Source organism: Nipponia nippon, unplaced genomic scaffold (assembly GCF_047370975.1).
Source record: "Nipponia nippon isolate SJK-2023a ecotype South Korea unplaced genomic scaffold, ASM4737097v1 scaffold_15, whole genome shotgun sequence".
NCBI classification, from domain to species: domain Eukaryota; kingdom Metazoa; phylum Chordata; class Aves; order Pelecaniformes; family Threskiornithidae; genus Nipponia; species Nipponia nippon.
In genome coordinates this window covers 66,908-94,191 of record NW_028262331.1, presented here as the reverse complement: position 1 = coordinate 94,191, position 27,284 = coordinate 66,908, and the positions used below count along the sequence as shown (strand labels likewise).

At 52.9% G+C, this 27,284-nt stretch overlaps 1 protein-coding gene and 1 long non-coding RNA gene across 3 annotated transcripts; one reads left to right on the top strand and one right to left on the bottom strand.

Annotated features, from left to right (window-relative positions):
• Positions 1-208: 208 nt before the first annotated feature.
• On the top strand, positions 209-9,531 carry LOC148056274 (uncharacterized). 2 transcript variants are annotated; one of them, XR_015703463.1, is made up of 11 exons: positions 209-278; positions 397-493; positions 1,337-1,476; positions 2,392-3,413; positions 3,861-4,058; positions 4,143-4,221; positions 4,316-4,373; positions 4,903-5,362; positions 6,400-6,683; positions 6,820-7,120; positions 7,611-9,531. It is a non-coding gene; the product is annotated as an uncharacterized LOC148056274 (long non-coding RNA). The 2 variants fall into 2 exon arrangements; XR_015703462.1 differs by lacking the exon at positions 4,903-5,362.
• A 1,218-nt stretch (positions 9,532-10,749) lies between these two features.
• On the bottom strand, positions 10,750-20,055 carry LOC148056273 (uncharacterized). Its single transcript, XM_087752072.1, has 12 exons — positions 19,938-20,055; positions 15,911-16,017; positions 15,342-15,491; positions 14,990-15,144; positions 14,461-14,608; positions 13,624-13,761; positions 12,755-12,931; positions 12,513-12,668; positions 12,107-12,208; positions 11,586-11,688; positions 11,191-11,250; positions 10,750-10,901 (listed from the first exon to the last, which is right to left on the bottom strand). The coding sequence occupies exons 1-12, from the start codon at positions 20,053-20,055 to the stop codon at positions 10,750-10,752; spliced, it is 1,566 nt and encodes a 521-aa protein (XP_087608198.1).
• Between the last annotated feature and the right edge of the window lie 7,229 nt (positions 20,056-27,284).

Below are 27,284 nucleotides of genomic sequence, written 5' to 3'. Positions count from 1 at the left end.
TGTAACTTTGTCTGGGAAAGCACTTTGTGAAAGGCGCAGTGCTAGCCAATGAACTTACTGGTCTTTAAAGTTACAAAGGTTAGAGAAGGCAGGGCCTGATGCAAAGGAGCTGCTTCTTTCTTCTGAAAGTAAAGCTTGGAGTTCTTTGCCAAGAAAGAGAAATGTCTTCCCACTGGTAACTTCTTCCCTCTCTCACTGCAGAAATTAAATTGTGAAGCCGATGCCTCCGAAGAAGATAAAATCAAAGCCATGATGATACATGAATATCACCCAATCAAGTAAGTGCTGATAATGCCAAATCTGTTCTTTGCAGACTATGGAAACATTGTAGAGATGTTTGTTTTAACAGGAGAGATACAGGCATACCTTTTTCTTTATTTCCCAAAAAACCTTTAGTTACATGAAGGAACCCTTGGGTCCACCTCCACCATCATAGACTTGCTTTCGTTGCGGAAAACCTGGCCACTATATAAAGAACTGCCCAACAAATGGGGTAAGACTGCGGGGGACTTCTGGTGTTACTTACTTCTTAATTTTTTTTCCCTTGGCAGTTACATAACAGAGAGATGAATCCTCATATTAGGAATTGTTTCTCTTGGGGTGAAATACAGAGGTTATATGGCAATGTTGCAAAGCCCTTCAAAACTCAAGGGAAACCTGGAAGTATAAATGAAAATGTTCTTTTTTCTAGGTCATGGACGTTTATTATGTCCATAGCTCTCCCTCTCTGAACTTTCATGCATATCTTTATATATTGCAATGTTACTGGAAACGTTTCTGGTTTGACCTCTTTTTAAGGAGAGTTGGGAGTTTTTAGTGTTTCGTATAAAACCCAGATATTTCTGTTGACCCCATCTGTTGAATGTTTGCGTGTTTGAATTACACAAGCCTCTGGTTGAGTATTCATGCCACTGAAGGTTAGTCACTGAATGTATATGCAGGAGGCAGGAATTCACCCTTCCTATAGAGACGGTGAATATGAGTTTCTCCAGTGACTGATTCACAGCACCGAATTAAGCTCTCGCTCTGAATTGCTCTTTGGAGGAGGAGCGGGTTTGTGCCTCTTCTCTGAGTGGAGGGTGAGCTAAGGGATATTTCACCCTTAAGGAACCTGAAGTTAAGGCAAAGAATGTCACATGAGTTCAAAACACTGCTCAAGCCTTTGGAACATCCTGGCTATATTCAGTTAGGAAAATCAGTATTTTAGTCGAGCAGCCCTTACGCTCGGTGAAAGGAGAGGATTAAAGGCTTTTGCTGCCTAAAATAATCATTGAAATGTCATTGTGTGAAGTGTGGGTCTTAAGGTGAGATATGTCTGCATTTCTTTTCTCAACAGGACAGAAATTTTGCATCTGTTCCCAGAATTAAAAAGAGCACAGGAATCCCAAGGAGTTTCATGATGGAGGTGAAAGATCCCCATACAAAGGGCGCTATGCTGACCAACACTGCAAGATATGCAATACCAGCTATTAATGCGTAAGTATGGAATTAATGGGACGGACCAAAAAGCGAATGAGACAAACCACGCCGAAATGTCTGAGGGGCAAGGCACCCGAGTTGGCCAGCACCTGTAATGACGGGGGAGGAAGCATTGCCATTGTATCGTAACCTTAACATCTGTGATACTTTCTGAGATTAAAATAGGGTGGCCCTACCGTTCGTGCCCCTGGGAGCTGGTTAAACTTGTGCTGTGCTAAGAATCGGCATTTTTTCTGCAAAACATTTCAGTCGTGTTTACAGTGGAGTCGTTCTCTTTGAAAGCTCGTGTGGCTTCTGGTTTGTGTTTCAAAGGCTTCCTGCAAAATTTGACAAATCGCCATTGGACTGAGATTTCCTCCCCCTCTGACTGTTACCAAATCCCATGGGTGAAACAGACCGGTGTTTTCCTCTTGCGATAAACTAAGAAAATGCTACCGTGTGCTGACAAGAGGGGCTGTTTTAAAATGCACTTGGTAGCACTTCTGTCCTTCTGCCATGGCTCTCCTTTTGTAGAAGCTGTAAGATAGACTTCTTCCATCTCTAAACTGTAATTCCTTGGAGACTCACTTTATCCTGAGCCTGCAATTTACATTTAGCCTCTGGCAAAGGAGAGGTGGGATTCCTTTCACCCGATGTCTAGCTGTCAAAACTATTATTGTTCTAGTCGGAGCTAGTTTCTTAGCTGATCCAATGAATGGGAGAGTTCTGCAGAAGGAAACTTGTTCCCATCTCCCTCTTCTAGTCTTGTGGCTATAGAAAAGTAGTTTAAACTGAATGCCTACCTTTTAGAAGGCTCATGTGGAGGGAGAGGAATTCCATCTATTATCTTCCTTTGATAAAATCCAAAGCTTGGAAAAGCGTTCCTTTACCCATCTCTAACTTTTTTCTTTGTCCTTCCCCACCCCCCTCCAGGGAAGCGTATGCCAGAGGGAAGAAGCAGAAGCCTCCCTTTTGACCAGAGGAGCCGTCCTCCTCCTCAGATGATCCTGTTCCAGAGGAGTTGTTATGTCTCATTTGTAAAGAGATAATGACTGACGCAGTTGTTATTCCCTGCTGTGGAGACAGTTGTTGTGACGAATATAAGTGTTACTCCCGTGTCTGCTAGTTCAAAACATCACAGCTGATCTTGTGAAAGCAGGAATAGGAGATAACGAAATTCCGTTGTTACCAGTTCTGTGTCATACTTAAGTATACCCTGAATGGGAAAGGACTCTTCGCGTATCAAGGAAAAAAGAAGGCAGAAAGCTTTTTTCCCTTTTTACGTATCTAGTTACATGCTCTTGACGTGCAGAAGGACGAGTCTGAGAAGAGTGCATCAGTGCGCAGGTGATTACAGTATTCGCTATCGAAGGCATTGAGTTTGTCCACAGCCCTTTCTCTCACACAAAACTATAGAGGCAACCATGGTGCCTTACTGTGGCCTGCAACAGACGGAGAGTTAGGCATTTAATCCACAGTCTTCTGCACGGGTGAGCTGGTTAAAACCTTCAGAACTCAAACCCACTGATGGTTTTTTGAGATGTGTTTTCTTCATTAGCCTTGAGGTTGGTGACTTCTCACTGTACTAGTTAGTGGAAAAAAGACTAGTGGACACATCAAGACACAGCCTACTCTGCATCCTCAAGTGTTACAGCAGTGAAATACCAAAACTGTGGAGTTATTTGCCGCATACAATGTATTTTTTACACTGTTGAACATTTATAGCTTCATGCTCTCAATTCAAGACCGTCTTCACCCATTAATCAGAGACGGGGTTTTATAACTGATTAGAATGCCCAAAATGTCCTTAGTTTGGCTAAAACCTATTTTGATGCTTCTACTTAGACACAGGTGTTAGAACAGCATTACTGGACTCGGAGGAGCATCCCTGGCCAACGTGTCATCAGGCAGCTGTTTCTCCTGATGCTTGATTTGCCAATAAGTTCCTACGCCAGGTAACACGATGACTTTTACGTAAACTGTTTGTAAGAAAAGTCTATTTGTACAAAGCTGAAAGCGAAGAAAATATTAATTGACATCTCCTTAAGCAAGGCTAAATTGAGTAAGGCTAAATGTACTTTTCAAATACCTTATCTGTTGTTACAGAAGCTTACAACTCTGGAGAGACATTCTGGAAAATTCAGGTCACGCTTTTATTTAACAGGCTTGCCTCACTGTCAGGTTTGGTGTTAAGACTGAGGTACTTGAAATACAGATGCTCTGCATTACCCATCATTAATGTCAGTGTTTAACGTGATGTGTTCGTATATCTGTTTGTTGGTTTCTTTGAGGATTGAGAGCATTTACAGGAATACACAAGTAATTTTACTCCGTGGAGGCTTTTGTTCCTGCATCTACTGAAGTTTCATATTACCTTTTTGCAAATGCTTTTCTGCCTCCAGGCTGTGAATGACTTCAGAAATGGAGCTGGCTACACAAAAAGGCTCCGTAAGCAGGTTCGGCAGCAACAACAGCAGCAGCCGCCACCGCCACCACCTGCACCACCTCTCCTGACTGTTACACCTCCTGCTGCTCTGGTGACTGCTGCTGAACTTTCTGAATCTTCCTCTCTGTCAGTCAGCAGTTTGTTGGAAGAGAAGGTAAGTGTTATTTCAACATCAGCAGTGATCCTCGTACTTGTGTAGAGCTTATTTTCCAACTGTTTGTTTGCATTGATTGACAAGGGCTGTCAGGTTCCTGTACTAAGGCAACCAGCAATACCAAGTCTTCTGGGCCGCCAAGGGCAATCAAGACCCACAGCTGGTAAGTAATGATAACTGGAGAATTTCTTTAAAAGAATAATCTTCAGATAAACTGAATGGGATTGTTTTTCTTTTTCATCTCGCCTCTCCAATAGGTCATGCCATGAGAGCCAGTACAGTTCGCTCAGCAGGTGGCAGACCAGGCTGCGAACTGTAAGTATTCTCCAGAAATTCAACCTATTGCTACTTGTAACCTGTTAAACGAGGCCATAACACAGAACTTCTCCAACAGCTGATTCAGAATGAAATGAGTATGCACAGATAGCTGTGGAGAATACAAGCGGTAATTAATTTTGAAATGGCTTAATTTGCATTGGCTTTAAGAAAGGGGATCTGTGCTTGCTGGAGGATGATTTGAAATAAAACTCCAGTACGTGACTGAAAAGAGGACTCTGAAAAACGAACACATTCTGAGGAAACCGTAATGACATATAAAAAATTGTTTCCAGTACATTTTGTTGTTGTGTATGGTAAACATCCCAGACTAAAACAAGACCAATGTCATGCTAAAACTTTCCCTAAAACTTGTAGGAATTCTAAACTGGTGTTGCTTAAACAGGATGTTCACCTTTTGCCTTTGCATGCAGTCTATTTCTCCTGTTGGCCATGTTTTGTTTCTTGGTGTCTTTTTGTAATAAAGGTCAAACTATGATTGCAAAAAAGGTCAAACTTACTTTAACAGGGAAAAGAAAAAGTCCATTCTCGATGAGTTTACGGAGGATTTTGGTACGGAATGGACGGAAGATAAAAAGATTCAAAATCAGCATAGACATTCGTTTTCCAGGTCACTGCTTTACACGCTCGTAATGGAGAAGCAGGTTGCCTAGAAGAATCAGGAGCATTTGCACTCCACGTCTCTGTCGTTAGATGGATTGGAAGAGTCAAGGGATTAGCAGGGACAGGAGTTTCCTATGTAGGTTCCTCGCTCCACTGTGGCAGAGATGACAGTTGACTGACTGTTATAATTTGGCAGCAGTTGTGAAGGAACAGGTGTCTCTGTTCCTAAAGCTTCTCTGCAATGACATCCTTCATCTCCTGACAGCCGCGAGAGGCTGGAAACGGAATCGGTGCTGCTGCTGGATGTTCTGTGTCTGCCTCTTTGGATTGTAACCATTCCCTCAAAGCCCTTTGGAGGAGATAAGGTGATTGTAACCTGGACTGGTAACTGGTGGCTGTGGCTCGTATTTTGTTGGCATTGTTGAACTTTTCTTAGGAATTAAAAGATGAGACTTGTTTGTAAGGAAACCTTAAATTGGTGAAGGACCTTGAGAGGAGGAATGATGCTAATGGACACCTGCGGAATAATGTGAAATGGTTCTTTAAAAAACAACAAAAGAAAAACTTGTGAAGAAAACAGTCAGGGTAGCTGATGTTTTCTATCCCCCCAAATCACTTGGGCAGGAGTCTGAAGAGCACTCTGTTAGTAATGCTGTCGGTATCTTTCCCAGAGTAATGGCATTGAGTCCAATTCCTAGAGGCTGAGTTGAGCAGCTTTTAGGTATGATTTTTCCTGACGTGCAGTCACTGTCCTTGCTTAGAGCTAGAGGTATGTGCAAAATTTTGCTAGGACATGTGGCTAGAAGTGTTGGTTAAATAGTCCTGTATGTCGGATTGCAGTGCAAGTCTTTTGCATCCTGGACAAGTTGCCAAAGAAGCAGTGAAGTTGAAGAGACTAAGGTGGCATTTTAAAATTGAGCTTTACTGTCTTCAGGCTAAATTGTGCTTTCTTGATGGTTGATACTGCGCTGTAGCCATGAAGACTTGCTCTTTTTGCATCTTACTGCAACAAAACGGATTTGCACTGCACGTAGCTGTGGAGTAGTGAAAGCTGTGTTTGTTGACGTAGCAGAAGAAGCCAGTCTACAGCACCTGAAGTCAATGCACAGCTCTGGTGGCTCATTTGGTAGAAGTGAGTGGAAATAGTCTTACCCTTCCTGTATGTTTTTACATCTAACAAAGCAGCAGCTGTTGTGTCCTGTAAGCAGAAACTTTGACATGTTATCAAGTTCTTCAATTTGCAGTAGCGTTATGTCAGCAGCTGAAAGAAGCTTTGACCTAAGCATATGGAGAGGGAAAAAAAAAAAACAACAAACCACGAAATTCAGGAGGAAAAAAATGGGGGAGAGTGACTATTTTGCAATAACTTCATTTATTTCTTTTGTGTTGTGTTTTTCTTAAGGTCCAGGTCTCCCTGTAGTGCTTCATCTTCCTCTAGAAGTTCCAAGTGAAGATCCAGTTCTTCCCACCCTCACTCTTGCTCTCGGTCATTGAGTCGTGCCCATTCTCCTTCCTACTCGCGATCTCCACCATAGCCACGAAGAGGCAAAGGGAAGAGTCGTAACTATGGCTCTAGGTCAAGGTCACATGGTTATCCCCGTTCAAGGTCAAGGTCACCCCCATGCAGAAGATAGCATCCACAGTCAAGGTCTCCAGTATGCAGAGGCCAGTCTCCCACTGACAAAGGTACATCCATTCGGCTGCTCCAAACCAGGCCTTGGTTTTGCTGTGCAAAAAGGAGAGGGCTAAACAAGATTAATTCCCTCTCTTTGTCTTTAAGAATATCGTTAATTCCTTTCATAGCCCTTCTGTTTCCTCCCAGTCCTGTGTTCAAGAGCTGTCCCGTGGAAAGTTCAGCTGCTTTTCCGGAGAAGGCTGTCTAGAAATGAAATGAGGTTCTGCAGCTCCTGTGCAGTCCTGCCAACAGGTATTTTCATGGTTAGCTTCCCGCATGGCAGTAGCACGTGCAGAACCGCAGGGCTATTTCTGCAAGCGGAGCTGAGCACGTGCTGTGAAGATGTGGGCCTCTTGGCATGCTTACACCAGAGTCACAAAGCTGACTTGGAGAGAAAACCATCGCGAGCTCTGTGCCAGACGGTTTCCTGAGCCAGATTTGTAAAAAGGTAGCATGGAGAGTGTGGGAAAGGAACGAAGATTAGTGAGGAGGATTGTAAACACCTGAAAGAGAGCCGGGAGCGATGGCCAGCGGTCACCTCTGCTCCTTCCTCAGAGAGCGTCCCTGGGCTGCAGGGGTCGGGGTCGGTCCCTCTGGGGCAGAAGGCTTTGGGCAGGACAAAGGGCTGAGGCAGCCGGGGTGCTGGGGAGGCCTGGGGGCCGCACAGTGGGAGCCACAGGGCCGGCAGCTCCATGGTGCCTTCTGTCTGTTGGATGCTAAGGACTCTCGGGGGTTGCTGGCTCTGGCCATTTCTGTTTAGGGGTCTCCCAGGAGGGAATGTGGGGGCTCCCCGTGTTCTGCCCGGCCACAACAGCCCCCCCAGCTCCTCGTGGGGAGGGAAAGGCTTAACAAAAGAGACACCCCTTAAGTTGTTTGGGGGTTTTTTGTTTGTTTGTTTGTTTTTAAGGATGGTAAACCAAAAATGTTGTTTTCAACAGGAAAAAGACTGAAAGGCCCCTTACAGGTGGTGTGAAAAGCTCAGCTGGAGCTGAGCTGGACCTCCCAGCAAGTCCAGAGGACGTCTAGCTCCAGCCAGACTTTGCTACGTTCCCCTCCCCTCCAAGTTCATCTTCCCAGCATGACGAAGGCAGGGACCTGCGTCTGCTGGCGCCTTCTGAGCTGCGTCCTCCTGAAGAGCCTGCAATGTACGAGCCCGTAACATTTAATGGCTGAGACAGTGCGAAGGAAAAGACGTGTTCCTTGCCTTTCCTCTGCTCGCGGCTGGGACAAGGGAAGGGAGCAGGCCTGCTGTCCTGCAGCTTCTCACACCAGTAAGACACTCGAGTGCCCTGCATTGCAGCAACAGTTTCTCTGACAAAATGCAACAATGGCTTTGTTGTGGCAGCATCTCTGCTGCCAAGTGGCTCGTGTCATTCCCTGCTGTTCTGGAAGCAGCTGATTGGCAATTATGATCCTTCCTGTGACAGACCGATGAGTAATAAAGTATCATCTGAAATTTGAGCCTTCCTTTTGTCTGAACTATGGAGAATTACCTCTTTTTCTCCAGGGAAATCTCATGAGACATTTAATCTCTTTGCTGAACTGTCACGGACGTTGCATTTCACAATAGAAGCAAACAGGATGTCTCTCGTGTTGTATTGTTACGATTTAGGTTCTGAAAACACACAGAGCACATTTCAAAGGATCTTGTGCTATTCTAACTGGTGTTGCTTCCGTTTTCTTCTTCAGCAGCTGTTGAATTTTGTCAGTGACCTAACTAAGAACTTCAATACATTTGCATGGGAAAAAGGAGATGCTGTGCTCAGGCCGCGTATTCACCGATGTCGGGAAGAGGACAACAAAAGCAAATTAGTGGAAGTAAATGTGTTTGCATTCCGGCACATTCTATCACTGCTATGCAGCATGCCTGCACCCTGGATCTCAGGCCCATTCAGCATTACGCTTTACTGCTTCTCCCCCTGCCTGTGGCCTCCTCCTTCTCCCGCCCGGGGCAGTCAGGCCTGGTAAGGCTTAGCAGTCCTTCCAGTCTCAAACAGAAATCCAAGTGTGAAACAGAACAAGAGTTTGAGGCTTTTCTCTAGGCTCACCATAATCTCTTTTTGACTAGGATGCTTGAGCATCTTCAATTTGACATGAAGGTGGATTTCAGCCTCTGCAGGTTTTACGCTCATTAGTCAAATTCTCTCGTCTCTTCCTGCAAAAGACAGTGTCTGAGCTGTCGGGCCTCGGCGGAAGTCTTCCGGCGGCGCCCATGGCCCAAGTCGGGCATTCCCAGGATGGAGTCGATTTAGAGATGCTGGATAGTCAGTCTTCAGATTCAAGGTCCTTGAAGCCTTTTGCCTTGAAGTCGCTTGTGCCTGAGAACAGATAAAACTCGTTACGCCTCTCGGTCTGCCTCAGCAGGAGGAAGCCTCTTCTCGTGGGCACTGCCCATCTCGGCCTCTTCCTCTACATCTGACAGGGAGTTTGGATGGACTTGGTAGATCGGCACATCTTCCGGTTCCTTCCAGCTCCTCTCTGTAAAAGAAAATGATTGAAAACTTGATAAACTTCTATTATCGCTTGGCAGCTCTGTCTCCTGGCTCACCCGGGCCAGGCTGCCAGCCTTGGGCTGCCAGGAGGGACCATCCCTGCGGTGCTCAGGCATCTCCTGCAGCACAGCTCCGGAGCTCAGCCCTGAAAGACAGAAGGGGCGCAGGGGCCGTGTCCTGGCGCGGGGCCTCGCCTCTGAGCCCCGAGGACGGACGACACTGCGGGAGGCCTGAGGGCTCTGGCAGCAGCGGCACGGGGCTGTGCGATGCGACAGCGACGGCTGCTGTGACCCTGCCAGAGGGGCCAGTGACTCACAGGGTGGCTGGAGATGGGGCTGCCCTTCTTGTGGCCCATCCCGGCTGCGTGATGGAGGGGACGCAGCCCCTGCAGCACAGCTCTGACTCCTCTCAGGGCAGGATGAGGCCAGAAATATAGACTGAGCACTGGGACCCTGAACAAGATGGCTGCAGGGGGGTGCAGCCGGGCTGTGGCTGCAGGCCGCCCACATCTGTCCTGCAGCACCATGCCCCTGTATCGCAGGGCGCTGGGTGCGGAGCAGGGCTCTGCTGCCTGCAGCGGGAGAGCCCCGCTTAGGGCAGAGCCCTGCACCAGGCAGGCTGGCAGCAGGGAGGGGACCCCCAGCCCAGCCCTGGAGAGCGGAGAGGTTTCCCAGGGACTCGCGGGGACGGCCTGGGCTTGGCCCCAGAGAGGGGAGCTGCTGGCCAGGGGTGGTGAGGAGCTCTCTCCTGCTGGGCATTTGATGTCCTCCCTCCTCCCAGCCCTTGGGGAGGTGGCTGTGGGGAGCCTGGCTGATGGCACCGGGCACGGCCTGGCCCTGTCCTGTGGACGCCGTGCTCTGCTCAGCCCTGGCAGCTGCTGGGATAACAGCAGGATTTGGGGTCTGGCCAATACTGTCGCACTGGCGAGAGCGAAGTGTCGGGGCAGAGGACAGCTGCTGCTGCTGCTGTGGTGGGAGAAGGCCAGAGCAGCCCAGCTGCCCAAAGGGCTGGGAGCCCGGCCTCAGCAGCCCAGAGGAGGTGGGGCAGGGTGCCCCTGGGGGCACAGCTGCTCCCTCTCCACAGGGAAACTTCTCCCCCGGCTCCCAAACAAGGATGTGCAAGCCCAGGGCATGCCAGAGGTGGCCGCGTCTGAACAGCAGGATAAAACCTCCAGGTGTGGCAGTCCAGCAGGGCAGCTGGGGCTTTGTGGCAAGGACGCCCTGCGTGAGTGTGTGCTGTGCTGCCGCGGGCTGCTGGAAAGCCTGGGCGTCAGGCAGCTCTCAGGGCAATCCTGGGTCCTTCGGGCTCTGCCTTTTCCCTTTTGCCTGCTGACAGCAAGAGACTTCCACAGGAGGTGAACAAACGTGAGTTCTTTTGGAGGGAAGCCCAACAGAGGGGTGAAATTCTAAAACAATGATGGGGCCACGGTGGGCTGAGGGGTGAGCTGTCCTACACACAGCGGCAGAGCCCCGGAACAGCGCTGTCTGCTCAGCACGCTCAGGGTGCTTCCCGTGTGAAGGACACCATGGTCTTGGGCTTGTGCTTTCAGCTTTAATCCAACAGAGCCATTTTCTTGAAGACAGCTTCACTTTTGCCGGGCTTTGCAGGGCCAGCAGCAGAGCGCCCACGGGGCCCATCCCCGTTTTGGCTGCTTCCTGGGAGATCTCAGGAGGAGCACGGTCTGAATTGCCAGGGACGAGACCGAGAGTTCGTCATCTTTCTCCAAAAGCTGTAGGGCTGCAAGAGGAGGAAAGAGAACAGAGCTGAAGCCCACCGATCTGCAGAGACCCCCAGGCATCCCCTCCAGGCCATGCCAGCCCCACCCATCCCTTTCCCTGGCCAGGAGGAGCAGGTGGGACAAAGGCATCAGCTGGAAGCTGCTGCTCAGGAATGCCCCAAATGCCCCTGAGATGTTCCCCTGCCCTTGAAGCGTTTCCCTGCAGCAGGGCAAGGCATGGCAGCACCCTGCCCAGGCTGGGGCCCCTGCCCCACCAGCCCCGCCACACACAGCACTGCCCCTGCTCACCGCTGCAGAGCTCAGCCAGCTCCTCCTCGCTTTGGTCCCTCCGGTGCCGCGCAGCAAGCCCTAGGCACAGAGCTGCGTCAGACCTCCCGCTCCCCAGCGTGCTCCCAGCAGCACAGCTCCCGGCTCTGCCGGTTTGGCTGCACACCCTCCTCCCCCTCAGCAGGGTGACCCCAGGGAAGGACGGGACCCGAGGCGGGGTGGGACTGAGCAGGGCGGCCACCAAGCCCACCTGCGTGGGCAGGGCTGGGAGAGGGAGGCCCAGAGCCCCTGGCTGCCCAGGCCCTGCCCGGGGCAGCCGGGGCTCTGGCAGCCACACGGCTGCCCCTTGCTGCCAGTGCAGCGGCTGGCACTGGGGCCAGGCTGCCAAAGGAGGGTCCCCAGGGGCTGTGGCTCACCAATGAACCTCACGGCCGCCTCTCGCAAGGGGACCTGAGCATCCTTCAAGTACGGCAGGCTCTGACTCAGATAGTCTTCAACTCTGCTCCTGTCCTGCACCAGCTGGAGAGAGCACAAGGGCATGGGGCTGGCACAGGCCCTCCCCACTCTCGGCCGGACCGGTCCCTCCTCCCAGCACCCCCGGTCCCCCTCCCACCTCAGGCCCTTCCCATCTCCCAGCCAGGAGCCCTGTGGGGCTGAGGTTCAGAGAGAGTCCCAGGCAGAGGCAGGTCTGGAGGTCCTGAGAGCCCTCTGTCCCACTGCCAGGGCCCGGCTGGGCTAGGGTCTCGTTCGACATCTTGAGGGTGGGGAGGGGAGAGGGGCCTGGAGAAGAGCCCTTGGGGGACTCTGTGCCTGGGGGCAGGGAAGGAGGATGCAGCTCCAGGCTGCGGGCTCTGGGCTGGAGCAGGGCAGGCCAGGCACAGCTGCACAGGGGCACCCCTTGTCCAGCCCGGGCCCTGGGCCTGGGGGTTGTCCTCACCAAGCACTCCCCAATTCTCCAGGTCTGCTGTGTCTGGGCCAGGTGCTTGAGCTGCCTCCACTTCAGCAGCTTTGCAGCGATGAGGAGGGCTTCCTGAGAGGCCTGCAGAGGGGGACAGGGATTGGGGCTCAAAGCCCTGGCCTCCAACACCTGCAGGGGCAGGACTGTGGGGAGCAGGGATGGGAGGGGACCCCACATCTCCATCCTCTGCAGCAGTGGTGGGACTGGGGCAGGGAAGGAGGGCAGCTCTGCCCTGTCCTCAGTGACTCGGGCAGTTGGAGCCTGGGGTGAGACAGACGCCAAGAGGCCAACTGCCAGCAGCCCTTGCCCCTCCCTGATGCCCAGCCCACCCCTGTGCTGGCAGCACGCCCTTCCCCGCATCACTGGTCACGTTTGAAATCTCTACCTTGGCCACGCTCTCGCTCTCGTCACTCATGCGGAAGAAGAGGGGGAGCAGGCTTCTCCGCACGCTCTCCTTCACCTGCCGCTTGTCGTTCCCCACCACCATCTGTAGCACCTCTTTGAAGAGGCAGATGGAGAGCTCTCGCAGCTGGCTGGACTCCTGGCAGGGAGGAGAACAGGAGGACGTCAGCAACAGCCGCTCCCTGAGCAAGGGCGTCAGCGTGGCTTACATCACAGCAGCCTTACATCATCAAAGAGCGGCAGGAGCTTCTCCACCAGCTGCAGAGCGGTCAGGCTGGCCTCCTCCCTCGTCATATGACCCATCACATTTCTGAAGACAAGCAGGGCCTTCATCTTGTTGTCAGTGTTGGCATTCTGCTGGGTCTCCATGATGTCCGGCAGCAGGACCAGCATTTTTCTTGCCTGTAGGAAGCACAGAATTTTCTTCTTGTGAAGCGGTGAAAGACCACCCTGGCAAAAATGCTCTGGCCACTAAGCACCAGCCTCCTCTCCGCCTTCCTGGCAGGTGGCACAGGAATCCCAAACCAAAGGGGCAGAAGGCTTGGTAACCCTCCGGGCCTGGAAAGCTCCCCAGGCAGCCACCACCAGGCCCCTCCATGGCAGCACTCTGCGGACCCCCACGTCTCGTGCACCGCAGGGTGCGGGGAAGGGCAGCCATCTCCAAGCTGGCAATGAGCAGGCGGTGACCCCGTCATGACAGAGGCCCACTGCCCCAGCCCCAGAGTCAGCCCCTAGCATCAGCTGTACCCTGGGCTCTGGCTCATCCCCCTCTCTCAGCAGAACGCTTCTTCTGGGGACAGGGCTCCCTCGACTGAGGCACCTTGGCGCTGGCTGCCTCGGTGCGGAGCAGAAATTCCTGCCTGGCACCACAGGGATGAGCCAGGAGCGAGAGCTGCTGGTGAGGGAGCTTTTCTCCTTGCGCTGCAGCGGCAAGGTCCAAGCCTGAAGGAGCCTGGGGCCCGTGAAGGGGACAGCAGGGGCATTTGGAGCTGTCACCCCACCTCCTGACTCCCAGGGCAGGCCAAGCCACCGCGTTACCCACTTCCCCAGCCCCAGGCTGCCAACATGGCTTCACTTGACCAGGCCCTGCTCACCGTCTCGGGTCTCTGCGACAGCGTGATGAGGCCTCTGAGCACCAGCGAGAGCAGCACCAGGCTTGGACGCCTCAGGTACCTCTGGACTTTGTAGAGGCTAGCAAACTCCTCCGATTCAATGTCGCTGGAGGCCAGCAGCTGAAACAAAGGCGGCAGTGAGAGACTGGCAGAGCCCACTGGGCTCCCTGCTCCGTGTGGCTCCTGCTTCCCACTGGCACCTCAGGGCAAGGGCACTGGGGCCAGACAGCCCGACCCAGGGGCAGCTCTGCCCGTGGAGGGCCGCTTGGCTTCCCCGCGCCCTGCGCCTCGCCACACACCACATGGTTGCCTGTGCCGGCTCCTCCTGTCCTCTGAGCATCGGCAGCCTCTTGCTCTCACGCCTCTGAGGAGCGATGCAACAGCAAGAGCGGGCACAAAGGAGGCACGACACGCGAGTGGTGACGAATGTCTCCTGCCCCCAACCTTGCAGCCTGCTCAGCCTGTGCAAAGGCCACGTCTCTGCCCCTGACCCAGCCCTTGCCCTGCCCCAGGCTTCCAGTCTGCAGAGCAGGGCAGAGGGGTGCAGGCAGGGGAGAAGCAGAGAGCTGCCTGGGCAGGCAGGGGCTGCCTGGGCTTCGTGTTTGTGCACCGGGGCCCAAGCAGCGTGGAGTGGCCCTGCATGGCTGGCGCAGGGGAACCTGCTGCTGGGCGGGTCCCTGCTGGCCCTAAGGGGCTGTGTCCCTATGTCCTGGAGAAGGCGACTGTTTGGGGCAGATGGGAGGGGAGAGGGCCGTGCCTGTTTGCCTGAAGAGGCAGGCACAGCCCCGAGGGTGAGCAAGGACTGCTCTGGTCACTCACAGCCAAGTGATGGATGCAGGCGTCCTCTGTGCTGGAGCTGAACACCCTGCGCAGCCGCTGGTCCTGGAGCTGGCTGAGCAGCTCCCTCAAGACCTTCTTCAGGGTGTGGAGCTGGGAAAGCATCACGTCCCACATGGCCAGAGCAGCACTGCAGGCCCAGAGCGCTCTGTCAGCAGGGCTGCCTCGGCCACCACACTGTGCCCGGGCCAGCCCCACAGGACCCAGGCTGTCCTGGCCCTTCCCGACCCCTCGCTTGGAGTGCCCAGGTCCCTGCCTGGGCAAGGAGGAGGGGGCTGAGATAGTCTTCCCCGTGGGGCCCAGAGGAACCTCGTGGCAGGGCTCTGGGCTGCCTTGGCCAGCTTTGGCTACTGCGGGCCTGGCACATCCACCAGGGCTGGAAAGTGGCGTGGGCTGGAGGGCCCTGCTCCTTGGGGGTGTCCTGCGCTTTCCCGTGGCTCCGGCAGCCAGAAAGTCTCCAGGCCCCTCTCCCCACACGGCACAAGCCCCCGGGGGCTGCTGGGGTCAGTACCTGTCACACGATGGAGAGAGCTTCAGCAGGCTCGCGACCACTTCCCTGGGGCACTGCTCCGTCATCAGGAGAAGCAGCAAGTCCAGTCTGTGCCGGGCTGACGCCGTGCGGATGCATGCCGTGTTTTCATAGATGCACCTCACGATGCTTGGCACCTGGAGGGCACACAGGTGAGGATGGTGCTGCCACTGGAATGCAGCCATTTCCTCAGCTGCCTCTCAAACTGCTGCTCTTCCCATCCTGCTCTGCTGGCTTCAGATGGCTTCAAGGTGCCTGAGGCACCTGCATCAGGGAGGGAGGGAGGAACAGTGCCTGAAAGGGCTTCAGGGCAGGGCAGCCACAGGCCGCTTACCTCTGTCAGCCAGGAGGCAGGCTCTCTCCCAGCCACATCCAGGATGCTGCTCGCTTCCTCCTTGTCATAGACGCTGGAGTCTCTCATGGCCTCAATGGCCACGAGGACGACGTCTCTCTTCTCAGAAGGCTGCAGGTATTTTCCAAACGCCTATGGGAGGAAGGAAGGCGGGGAAGACATGGCACACCGAGCGCCCTGATGGTGCTGCTTAGCTGAGCAGTGAGAGCAGCTCTGGCAAGACATGGCCCAGCAGTGCTGGCAGCGGTGCCCGCAGGAAAGCTGGAAGCAGGGGCTGCAGTACTGCGTGGTGGAGGAGGAGAAGAGAGGGCCCTCAGGGTGAGGGAGGAGGGTTGGGGTCGTGAGCCCAGCGTGCCGGCCCTACAGAGAACCAGGGGTTGCTGGTGGCCAGGCGGGCTGGAGCTGATGCTGGGACACTTGGGAGTGCAGCCCCTTCTAGTCCCTGCTCGGGGACAGCAGCAACCCTCTCACCAGGGACAGTGAGGCCATGCCAGCCCCACTGATTCTGGATCTCTGGGCACAAGAGGCCCAGCAAGGGAGGAGCTCATTACCATTGTTATGTTGCTGGTGCTGGGCGAAGAAAGCCAGGTGGTGTTCTCAGCTTTCCATTCCCTTTGACGCCGCGGATGCTCTGGATTATCCTCTGGCAGCATCGTGCCTAAACAGGAGGGGATCACAGACAAGTGATCAATTAGGTCAAAGCATCTTTGCCAACAAGCTTAGCAAATGGTGCAAAGAGCTTTGAACTAGGAATGGCTGAGGAGGGGGGTTCCGACCCACAGTCAGGGGAGGAGGTGGTGGGCAGGGGTATAAAGCAAAGGGTGACGACAGGTGAAGGGAACAAGAGGGACCTCAGGGACGATGGAGAAGGATGAGAGACACCTGCCTCAAGCGTATGTGTGCAAACGCTCACGGCCTGGGAAGCTCAAAGGAACTAGAACTCTGCACGCAGTCACACAACTCACACGTTGTTGGAATAACTGAGATGCGAGGGACAGAGAAGCTGGCAGGCTTTCCTGGACAGCCTCCAGCAGGCACAAGAACGGTCCGTTGCAACACTCAGGGAAACAAGCACGCATCTGAGGAGACGCCTGTGTGTGGAGGGACACAGCCCACCACAGCTTCACTTACGTTTTTGCCACAGGATGAACCTGAAGAGGCGATGAAGAGCATCCAAAGCCCCCCAGCTGATCTCCCAGTTCGTGCAAGTGCGGCAAAGGATGAGACGCCCCAGCAGCTGTCCCAGGATGGGGATACGGATCTCTGTCTGGCAGGCACGGCTGTCATCGTCTCCTACAAAGGTGCTCCGGACCTGGGCGAGGGAGGCAGGACAGGTAGAAGGGCTGAGGGGCAGCAGCTGCGACCCAAGAGTCTGCACGGGGAAGGATCCCCGGGGAGTCAGAGCTTTGGAGGGCCCTCCCAAAGCAGCCAGCTGGGGAGAGAAGAGCATGGGAAAAAGAAAGAAAGCAAGACCCTGGCTCCAGGGCAGAGCCTTGCTGAATGCCTCAGTCGCTGCCCAGGCTTGCCTCGCAGGCATCTCTGAGCTGCAGGCTGCTCTGGTGTGCAGGCAAGGGGAGACAGCCTGGCTGGAGGCTGCCTGGCTCCTTACCTCCACTGAGGAAGAGCTGGCCAGCAAATCGCTCAGCCTCCCAATCCTCCCCACAGCCCTCTCACACGCAGCTGCGTTCTGGCAGTTGACGAAGGTCAGCAGCATCTGGGAGGAGAGAAAGTGCTCACGTGCCCTGGGAGCTGGTGCCCTCGCCAGCAGAAGCAGCACTGCTGAAGCCCTGGCTGGACTCACGCAGCCCTTGTGGCCAGGCAGGTGGGCAGATGCCACCCCCAGGGCAGTGCCTGCTCCCTTCCGTGCCCTCCCCCACAACACAGCCCTGTGTCCCCTCTCCAGTGAAGGCTGGGCTCTTGGGCAGGAGCCTGCCTGCAGGGTCTGCAGTGGGGCAATGGGGATATGGCCCCCTGGGAAGCCAGGAGTACAGAGCTTCAGGGCTGGGCTGCCTGTGCAGGACAGGCAGGTCTCAGTGGCTCTCTGCCCCAGTCAGATCTGGGGAGGAAAGCACGAGGGACGGTGAGGCAGGGGAAGAGCAGCACCAGCTGCCACCGCTGAGGTGCCTAAGGAGAGGGGTCAAATGTCTGCCACCGCTTTGGTGCAAGGAAAGCTCTGGGGACGGAGCTGGCCCAGAAGTGCCATGGGCAAGGCTTTGCCGTGACACAGGAGGAGGCTGCAGAGGGGAAGCGACATTGAGTGCAGCCAGGGGACACGGGGCTGCCAGAAGAGCATGGTGGGCCAGCCCTGGCTCCCCCAGGGAGCTGGGCACCCTCCCTGCAATGTGCTCTGTGCGTGGCACTGGGGTGGGGACCATCCACTCGAGAGTGGACACTCCCGTCCCTCCAGCGTCAGGAACAGCCCCTGCGCACCCCACTCTTTGCCAATGCCACACCTGTAAGATTGTCTGTAGCTGCGTGAAGCCAGAGGCAGGAGAGCTGAGCACCAGCGTCCACAGCATGGTATCCATGGTATCCAGGGTCTGCAAGAAGGACAAAGGGTTGTGGCAGTCTTTCTGCAGTCCCTCTCACCCTGGAGATGGATCTGAACTCCCCACGTCAAGGACTGCGGGTGAAGGGAGGAGGGTGGGAAAGCAAAGCCAAGACACTGCCCTGCCTTGGATCTCCGGGTGTCTCTCAGCACACGGCGGCCAGGGAGCAGCCCAGAGGGACTAGGGACTCCTGCCGCTCAGCCAGCACTTACGTTAAAGTAGAGAGCAGTGTCCAGGTCCTGCATGTCCGTTTTTGGAGGAAGCAAGAAGACACTCCTGAAGCAGGCCTGTAAGAGGCTTTTCTTTTGGCCCTCCAGCACCATCTCCACTTTGCTGCAAAGAGAGAGAGGGGCCTGTTGGACACTGGTGCTGGGCGCCTCGATGCCTTGGGCAGGTGGCCACGCGCCTCTGGAGCAGGGGTCCCCGAGAGGGATGGAGGATGTGCAGGGAGCCCTGCCAGGAGGCACCTCCTCCCTCCCCAACATGGCCTGGGCCAAAGGACAGTCCTGGCAGGCAAGCCTCCCGCCTCCTGCCTCCCGCCTCCCGCTTTGGGGAAGAGCCGAGGCATGGCAGGCAGCTGCAGGATCCCTCTGGCCTCCCCTACGCCCTCCCAACAAGCCGCGAGCAGGGCAGAGCAGAGTCCCTCTGACGGCACTACTGGACTCTGCCTGGATGGGGGACGGGGAGAGGTGCCAGCCAAACCAGGGGCTGGGCAGCTACCTCAAGGTGGCGATGGCAAGCATGGCTTGCTGCCGCACCGCTGTGTGCAGGTGGTCCCCGGGCTCCTCTTCCATCAGCACCTGCAGAGCACAACCGGCATGGCACCTGGCAGCCACCAGCAGCCAGTGCCAGCAGACCCAGCACCAGGTGGTGGGGCTGGTGGAGACCCTCTGCCCCTGCCCCAGCACCAACCCCAGCGTGCCCCCTGCCACTCCCGGTGATGGGGTCTCTGCTGGCAGGGCTTCTCAGCGGCACCCGAGTCCCCTCAGGGCAGCTCTGCGTCCACTCACACTTGTCCCTGCCCTACCCCTGCCCGTGCACTGCCCGCACACTGTGCCGGTGCCTGGGGACCTTGCCCCCGTCCCCAGACATGCCGGGTGTCCCCTCACCTTGATATTCTCTGCCAACTCAAAGCTGTGGCAGAACGCATTCAGGCCCTGTGACAAGCCCTTGCGCCTGGCAGCTTCGCACAGGGTGCAGATGGTCTCTAGGAACTGTATCTTCTGGGCCTCCTCCTGGCAGCCAGGGGACAGAGAGACAAACGGGGAGCGTGAGAGGGTAGACACATGGCCAGCAGCACTGGAGCCCTGGGGCTGCAGTGCTGTGCAGGAGACCTGGGGGGAGCAGCTCTGCCCAGCCACCAGCCCCCCAGCAGCCCCGGCAGCAGGCAGCAGAGCCGGTGCCACCGTCAGGAGACGCAGGCACAGCTACCATGGAAATAGCCACGCTTACCTTTTCTGAGCTCTTCAGAAAAGCCTGGATGAGCTCTACGGCTTCTTTTTCCTCTCGGTACAGAGATTGCCAGCTGGATGCACCAGCGGGGGCACCTAGTAAAGGAGGAGAGCAGGGAGGGCTGTAGAGAGGGGCTGAAGGCAAATGCAAGGAGACGGAGGAGCTCTGCCCTCCATCCGGCCCCATGCCCACTCCCCTGGCGCAGTCTCCCCATGGGTGTCTGGCCTGGAGGGTGCCCGGCAGATGGGCTGCGATGTTGGAGCGCAGTGCGGCACAGAAAGGCACAAGTGCACCGGGCTTAGGAACTCGCTTGCAGACAGGCTGGAAAGGTGCCCGTCCCCCACCACTGCTGCCTCCCTCCAGGCCAGCTGCCTCTTGCTGCCCCATAGCCTGGAGCAGGAGCCCCATCCCGCCCTGGGGGAGGCTGTGCTGGGGCCAGCTCCCAGCCCCGAGCAGCATTCCACCAGTGCCGTGCTCCCCGCCCGTGGGACCCCCACTGCCGCTGTGCCCGGGAAACAGGACCCTGGCGTCGATCAGGGTGCAGGCCCTGCCCAGCCCGGCGGGGCCCCTCACTTACTTCTCTGCAGCGGCTGGGGCACGCACACCTCATAGGGCTGCGATGGAGAGCTGCTCTCCTGGGGAGCCCTCTTCTCCTCCCAGGCCACCCTGGGGCGGCTGGGGGGTCTCTCCGCCATCCTGCGCGACGCAGGAAAGGGCTAGGGGTGGGGAAGGGGGAAGCTTTGGCAAAATGCCTCGGCACCGCGGGGCTGCCGGGGAAAGACGTGGGCTGTGCTCAGGGGCTCCTCGCCAGCTCCCGGCTCCCGCCCTGTCCCGTCGCCGTCCTGCCGGACACTGTGGGGTGGGGGCTGTGACCGCGTTGACCATATGCAGTGCCACAGGCTGTCACAGAGGCGGGTCACAAAGGGCACCACTGTGACCCACCACCCAGGCCGGGAGGGGCAGGGTGTCCTCTGGGGGCGTCACGAGGCCCACTGACCCCTGGGCACTTGGGTCCTCTTGGCGTGCCCCAAGCCCCACATTTGCCCTCATGTTCCCTGCAGACCTCCCTGTTGCTCTCCAGCTGGCCCAGAGCCCCGTGTTCACGCGTCCCAGCGTGCCCCCAGGACCTTCCCTTCCCTTCTGTGCACTCCAGAGCGCTGCTTCTCTCCCTTGGCGATGTTAGATTTAGTCAAGCTGAACACAAGTCCTAGTTTTTGTCACTTCCTCTCTTCCTCCTATCAAACAGGAAGAGCTTATGCAGAAAAGAGGGAAAAGAAAAGGAAGCATCTTTCACGGAGTTTGCCCTTTTAGGAGTTGGGAACCTTTCACAAATGGAGATTGCTCTCTTGCTGCTCTTCTCTTGGCCTGGTTTTGGACCGCAAGCGAGAAGCCCTCCTCATTGTGCTGGTGCTGGCTGAGCGCCATCTCCAGTGCTCCATGGGCATCTTCTGGGCCACTTCTGCCTGATGGCCTGCTCCCCCTCCCAGCTTTCAGAACGGTGGGAAGCCCATTGCTGTGCAGGCTGCACAGAAGTTTTATAATTGGAGTCTTTTGGCCTGTGGGGAATGGTAGCTCCAGGCAGGGCTGTCTTATGCTGGGTTTTTAGCAATGTGGAAACTTCTCCCCTGCAGCACAGCAGGAAATACCACTGTCTGCTTTCAGCTCGGAGCTGCATAAGAAAGTGCAAGGCTAGGATCCTAACCGAGTGTTTCTATCCCAACTGACTTTTGATGTTGCTAATGACATTTACCAGTTCTTTTGGAATCTCATGCTAATCTTTAATCATTCCCGTGAGGATACGACACTGGCCACAGTGTGGAGTTCACCACAGATGGGACGAGATGCTCTCTTCACATTTCTACAATTTCTGGCATCTTACAATTCACAGCCTTTCCTCCGTTCTGAGAATCTCTTTCAGCAAAAAGCCGTTTACACTTGCCTCTCTCCTCTGATCCTTGTTTGGTGTTACAACTGTCGACGGAACGTTAACATGCTGTATTGCTGACCAGATGCTATCAGAAGAGGAAACCGGAACAAAATATGCTCTCTTTCCTAAAGTGTCTTAACATTTTCCATCAGTCCCCTCCTCTACAGGCCGACAGACAGAGAGCTTGAAGGGCGGTTCAGCAATTCTTCTTCTTTAAACATACGGATCTCGTTGGGATCCAAAGGAAAGGTGGCTGATTTGAACAGCATCCAAGCCGCTCCTTATTTGTGCCTTTAGCGATTTCTAGAGACTTCTAAGGTGGGCAGCAGAGAGGACAAACGCTATTTGATGATGTCTGCAGTCACAGATCACAGAATCACAGAATGGTTGAGGTTGGAAGGGCTCAGCCACCCACACAGTAAAAAAGTGTGTTCTGATGTTCAGAGGGAACCTCCTGTGTTTCGGGCTGTGCCCATTGCCTCTGGTCCTGCACTGGAAAGAGCCTGTCTCCATCCTCTTTGCACCCTCCTTTTGGGTATCAAGACACATTGATGCCGTCCCCCCTGAGCCTCCTCTTCTCCAGGCTGAGCAGTCCCAGCTCTCAGCCTGTCCTCATAGGACAGATGAGTCCCTTCAGCATCTTCCTGGCCCTTTGATGGACTCTCAAGCCTGCCTAACCAAGGGTTTTGTTGGTCTCTGCCTCTTCAATAATTCAGACCTTACTATCTGTCAGGAAAAGCAGGGTCCCACTGACTTTTGATTTCTGTTACCTTGCAGATATGAAAAATGCCAAAAGGACCAATAAATCAATTCATTAGAAGAAATAAGTCACGTGAATGTCTCCTTGGTTTACATCCCTTTGTCTTCAAAACCATGTCAAAGCACACTGAAGTTGTCAAGGGAAGGTCTGCATTCGTCCTCTTTGTACTGATGGGCCAAAACCGCCCCTGCTAAGACCACAGATGGAAACTGGCTGTGCCTGTACTCCCGTACGGGCTCTCCTTTACTGTCTGCTGACGAGCAGGTGTCAGCTTGCTGTCGACTTATGAAATGGTCCTCTGTTCAGAGCACAGGCCTAAGCACAGGACACACCAAGTTTGTTTTCCGTGTCTTCTTGTTCTGGTTCTTTTTCTTCTGAACGTCCTTGCCAAGATCTACACAGAAATCTGAGCATGACATCACTTTGCCATGCCCATGCAGAAGGATGCTTGCATTCGCAAACACACTCCTCTGTCTCCCTCCAAGTGTGGACAGCTTGAGTTGGACTTTCAGAAGATACCAGTTCTTCTCTGGATTCCATTTTGTTCTTTGCGCATGAAACACATTAATATTTTTTCAGATATTCCTTAGGGAGACCTATTTCTACCTAACATTCCCAGAATAATGAGAGGGATGACTCATAGCTCACCCTATTGCTAGTTTGATAGCATGATCATACTCCGGGGGAAGGCTCTAGAAAAGGGCCCCCAGGGCTCTGTGCAGGGCTTTCCGTTGTCCCTGCCTCGCAGGACAGCAAGAGCAGGAGAACCCCGCTGCCAGCGCCAGGCGGGTCCCCAGAGATGGCGGCTGTCCCTGAGCCTGCACAGCGTCCAGAAGGAGTGGCATACAGGAAGGGTAAGGCTATTGCGACTTCTACCACAGGAGCCACCAGAGCTGTGCATTGACTTCAGGTGCTGTAGACTGGCCTCTTCTGCTACGTCAACAAACACAGCTTTCACTACTCCACAGCTACGTGCAGTGCAAATCCGTTTTGTTGCAGGAAGATGCAAAGAGAGCAAGTCTTCACGGCTACAGCGCAGTATCAACCATCAAGAAAGCACAATTTAGCCTGAAGACAGTAAAGCTCAATTTTAAAATGCCACCTTAGTCTCTTCAACTTCACTGCTTCTTTGGCAACTTGTCCAGGATGCAAAAGACTTGCACTGCAATCCGACATACAGGACTATTTAACCAACACTTCTAGCCAGATGTCCTAGCAAAATTTTGCACATACCTCTAGCTCTAAGCAAGGACAGTGACCGCATGTCAGGAAAAATCATACCTCAAAGCTGCTCAACTCAGCCTCTAGGAATTGGACTCAATGCCATTACTCTAGGAAAGATACCAACAGCATTACTAACAGAGAGCTCTTCAGACTCCTGCCCGAGTGATTTTGGGGGATAGAAAACATCAGCTACCCTGACTGTTTTCTTCACAAGTTTTTCTTTTGTTGTTTTTTAAAGAACCATTTCACATTATTCCGCAGGTGTCCATTAGCATCATTCCTCCTCTCAAGGTCCTTCACCAATTTAATTGTCAAATACTCACAGCTGCTTAAACGTCAAAGGGATAAGGAAGCTGTCAAGTTTCAGCTTAAGAGGACTTAAAAAAACCCTGGAGTTTATTTGAGAAGGAAGCATCACTACAGGAAACTTCTTTTCAGTGGAGTTTGTCAATGAATCAACTAGTGTCTCATCAGGCATGCATGCACATGGTTATGCTTTTACGAACACAGCATAGTTGCCTGGCAAAATAAGTCTTTCCTTGGGTTACTTATTTATATTTTACCAGCAGCAGGACAGTGTTTTCAAACCTGAGGAAAAACGCTGCCCCTTTTCCAAAGGTACATTCAAAGCGGTGGTAGACTGAAGAAAGGCTTCGCCTTTGGGAAAGTAAAGCAGCAGGCGAGCCTGAAGTCACCGAGCTCCAAACATGTACTGCAGGCAGAAGGTAAGAAAGATGACCGGCATTTTACCCACAAATGCACCAGGCTCTAACCCTGTGCCAAAGCGCGGACGCTGGGTTTCAGGTATTTTCATTTGCAGGCAAACTGTTCAACTCAACTGCTTCATCAGGTAAAGCGGAAAGATCAAATGCAGAGCTCTAGAAGACCACTTTGCGTAGCAACGCTATTGACATTCACGGCAAGGGATTCAAAACACTTATGTACCCAGAGGGGCCCAAACAACAGCACTTCAGTTTCACAGCTGTAGGAACAAATACCCAGGTATTTAAGGACACGAAAAGGAATCATTCAGCTGCACAGAACTGTCCTCCAAACATAAGGGATATGTTGGTTTTGGTATTGGTTTGAACGCCCAAGGCAAAAGTAAGAAACAGTCCCAACTTTAACAATCATGGTTTCTCAGTGGGTTTTGATAACATTTTCAAAAACCAGGAGGCCAAAACGGATTTAAAACCAAAAGCTAAGTGATACACGGTGAAAACGGCAAAAAATACACTCCAAACCATTTTTAGTGCAAGAAACAAAAAGCACACGACACCCTATACAAACATCCATATTGCTAGCTAGAGACAGATAGATGTAGAACAGGGCACCACGTTCAGTTGGGCAAACCTCGCACCTATGTGATCTCAAAATGATCATACATTATCTGTACAACTCAAAGTCATTCAGGAAATGTTCCAGCAGATTCAAGATGAAACACAATGCACTCCTAGGTACAAATACCAGTATTCCCATTAGAACTGTGCGAACGATGGCATTGCTCAGTTTTTACTATGCTGAATCAAATCCATTTTATTCACAACATATGCTGTCTTTTACTGGGAAATACATAAAGGTAATGTTTGGAAAAGTAATACAAGGTTACATTGTTTAGAATGAAGTGCAGTGCCTAGCAAAAAGTCTGCGTTTTTACATACTGCGTTTGATGCTCGGCTCACTGGCTCAGTTGGACTTCTGGAAGAAGAAATACAGGGGATCAGAACTTAAAACAGAGCACTTGTACCCAACATAAAGCAGTGAAAACAGATTCTAAAACCTGAACATCCAAACATGATGTTCTGATAGTCTAGCGAATGTGGACATTTATTCGTACACAGAAACTGTTCTCTCTTGGTACATGCAGTGCAGCTAAAAAGAAGCCCAACAATCACATTTCTACTTTGTCACAAATCACTCTAGGACTTACAGAGACAGAACACAACAGTGCAAGAGGAAGCCCTCAGGTATTTTGTCTCTGCTACATCAGTATCAAAAAGATGAAGTCTGTCCTACAGTTTTGTGTTCTTCAGTCATCAGCCATCAAAACACAAAGGTCACTTTAGCCAATCTCTACACCCCTAGTACTGCAAATAGGTACCCGATAGAGTACTTGAGTGTCTGAGAAAGAACAGTCATAGCCTAGACACGTCCAAGTGCAAGTCTACTTCAGTGAAAAAAATCAAGAAATAACAGAAATGTCAGCAGCAGAGTCTTTAGGACAGTGGTTCTTTGTGGGAGCCCAAGCCCTGTGTTCAGATATCTACCACACTTGGCCAGGAAAGGGCCAAAATACTACATGTGTTCCATATGCTGTATTGACTAAAAATAGCAGTAGATATCTCACCTGACAGCAGTTCCGAGGAGTTTGTGCGATTTAGGAGCCCCGTGACAAACTAAAAAAAAAAAAAGTCTTAATTGCCAGAACTTGCTTGAAGATAATCTTGAAAATGCTACAATATTCTAGGCAACATTTATTACGTTTGAAAACTTGCTGAGATTCCGCACGCTCATTCATCTGTCCCTGCATGCTGCTCATCCTGACTCAGACATGCAAGCATTGACGTAGTTAGCAACCAATTCATACATCACCCAAAGTGTCCCATGAGCAGAGGCAATTCAAAGGCTGCTCTGGAATTTCTGTACAAATAGAAAGGCACGTGCTCCCTGCCACTGCTAGAACACCACCGGGCTGGCAATTACAGCCACGCACCTCCGGCAGATGAGGAAGTACAAGGAAATACTTTAGATTACCACACAAGGATTGCTTCATCCATTTCCCTTGAAGAACATGCTACAAGGCGAGTAACGCATTGCTGAAGGCCTCTCCACCCTGACAGCATACATTCATCATTCCCAAACAGGAACCACTCTACCGGTTCTTTCTGCAACGTTTCCCGCTGAAGGGATAGAAAGCTAAGCTGCCCGGTTCATTTTCTACGGGAGAACAGCAGTGCCATTCTTTCCTTATCCCCACACACGGGTATTGCCTTGAGCTTTGATGCCAGCAGCATCTCTCCTCTCCTTTCAGGGCAGCATTACAATACCAGGAGAGGGTGCCATCCAGCCAGAAACGCAGGATGCATTGACAAGACAGCGCTAAGCATACGCATTGAAATTAGCCCCCAAAACAAGGCCGTGTTTATAAGCACAACGCTGAGACATCCAGAATTCCTAGAAGAAGGCTGGAAAACATGACCAGTCAAACAATGCCAATGTAGCTGAGAGAGAACTGGACTGCATGGATACCTAACTGACAGCATTAATCCTCCAGTCAGGACTGCATTTGAATAGCTGTCATTCTAATCAGGACACCCAATTCCCTGTCCTCCATAAATCTCAGCAATACAGAATACAGAGTTAAAACCTGGAGCACAGAGATCAGCTTAGGGTAAAAACAGACTTAGAAAGGGAACTAGCAACATTTGGTAACATGTGAAACCGCTTCCTGACTTTCAAGTTTGGAAAGGATTAACTCTTCCTTCATCGTACTGACACAAAAGGAAACACGCTTTAGGATAGTGTTGGTTTTATCTTGCCTGAAATGGACATTGCCTTTAGGAAACTAGCAGGAATCCCTGAGGAGTGGAACTTCTTGTTTGCATGGTTCGCCAGCTGGCAACCCTTGGTCTCTCCTCTAGAGCTAGCATGCAAAAGACCCCGATTTGGGGCGTAGGAATACCTGCCATATCCCGCCCCCCCCTTCCCCAAATGCAAGAAAGAGTCAAACGGATACATTAAAATCTACCCCAGGACAACAACAATTAACAGCAGCTTTAACAAGAAAGATACAATCGGAATGCCTCTGTAAACTAACAGCCGTTAAAACAGTTAACACATGGAAACCCCTGACAAAGAATACAATGCTTGTTGGAGCCTTACACAACCTATGTTTTGCTGGGAGCTTTAACTCCTCCAACGGGGATTCTTCTAACAACGACCGATGAGTGCTTAGGAATCAGGGCATTATCAGCGGTGTATTCTGAAAACAACATAAATACAGAAAAAACATT

Coding starts and splice junctions, on each gene's coding strand:
- LOC148056273 (XM_087752072.1), bottom strand. CDS start 20,055: ATGGCGGAGAGACCCCCCAGCCGCCCCAGGGTGGCCTGGGAGGAGAAG. Junction 15,145..15,341: donor CTGCCTCCTGGCTGACAGAG/GTAAGCGGCCTG, acceptor TGTGCCCTCCAG/GTGCCAAGCATCGTGAGGTG. Junction 14,609..14,989: donor CTCTCTCCATCGTGTGACAG/GTACTGACCCCA, acceptor CTGGGCCTGCAG/TGCTGCTCTGGCCATGTGGG.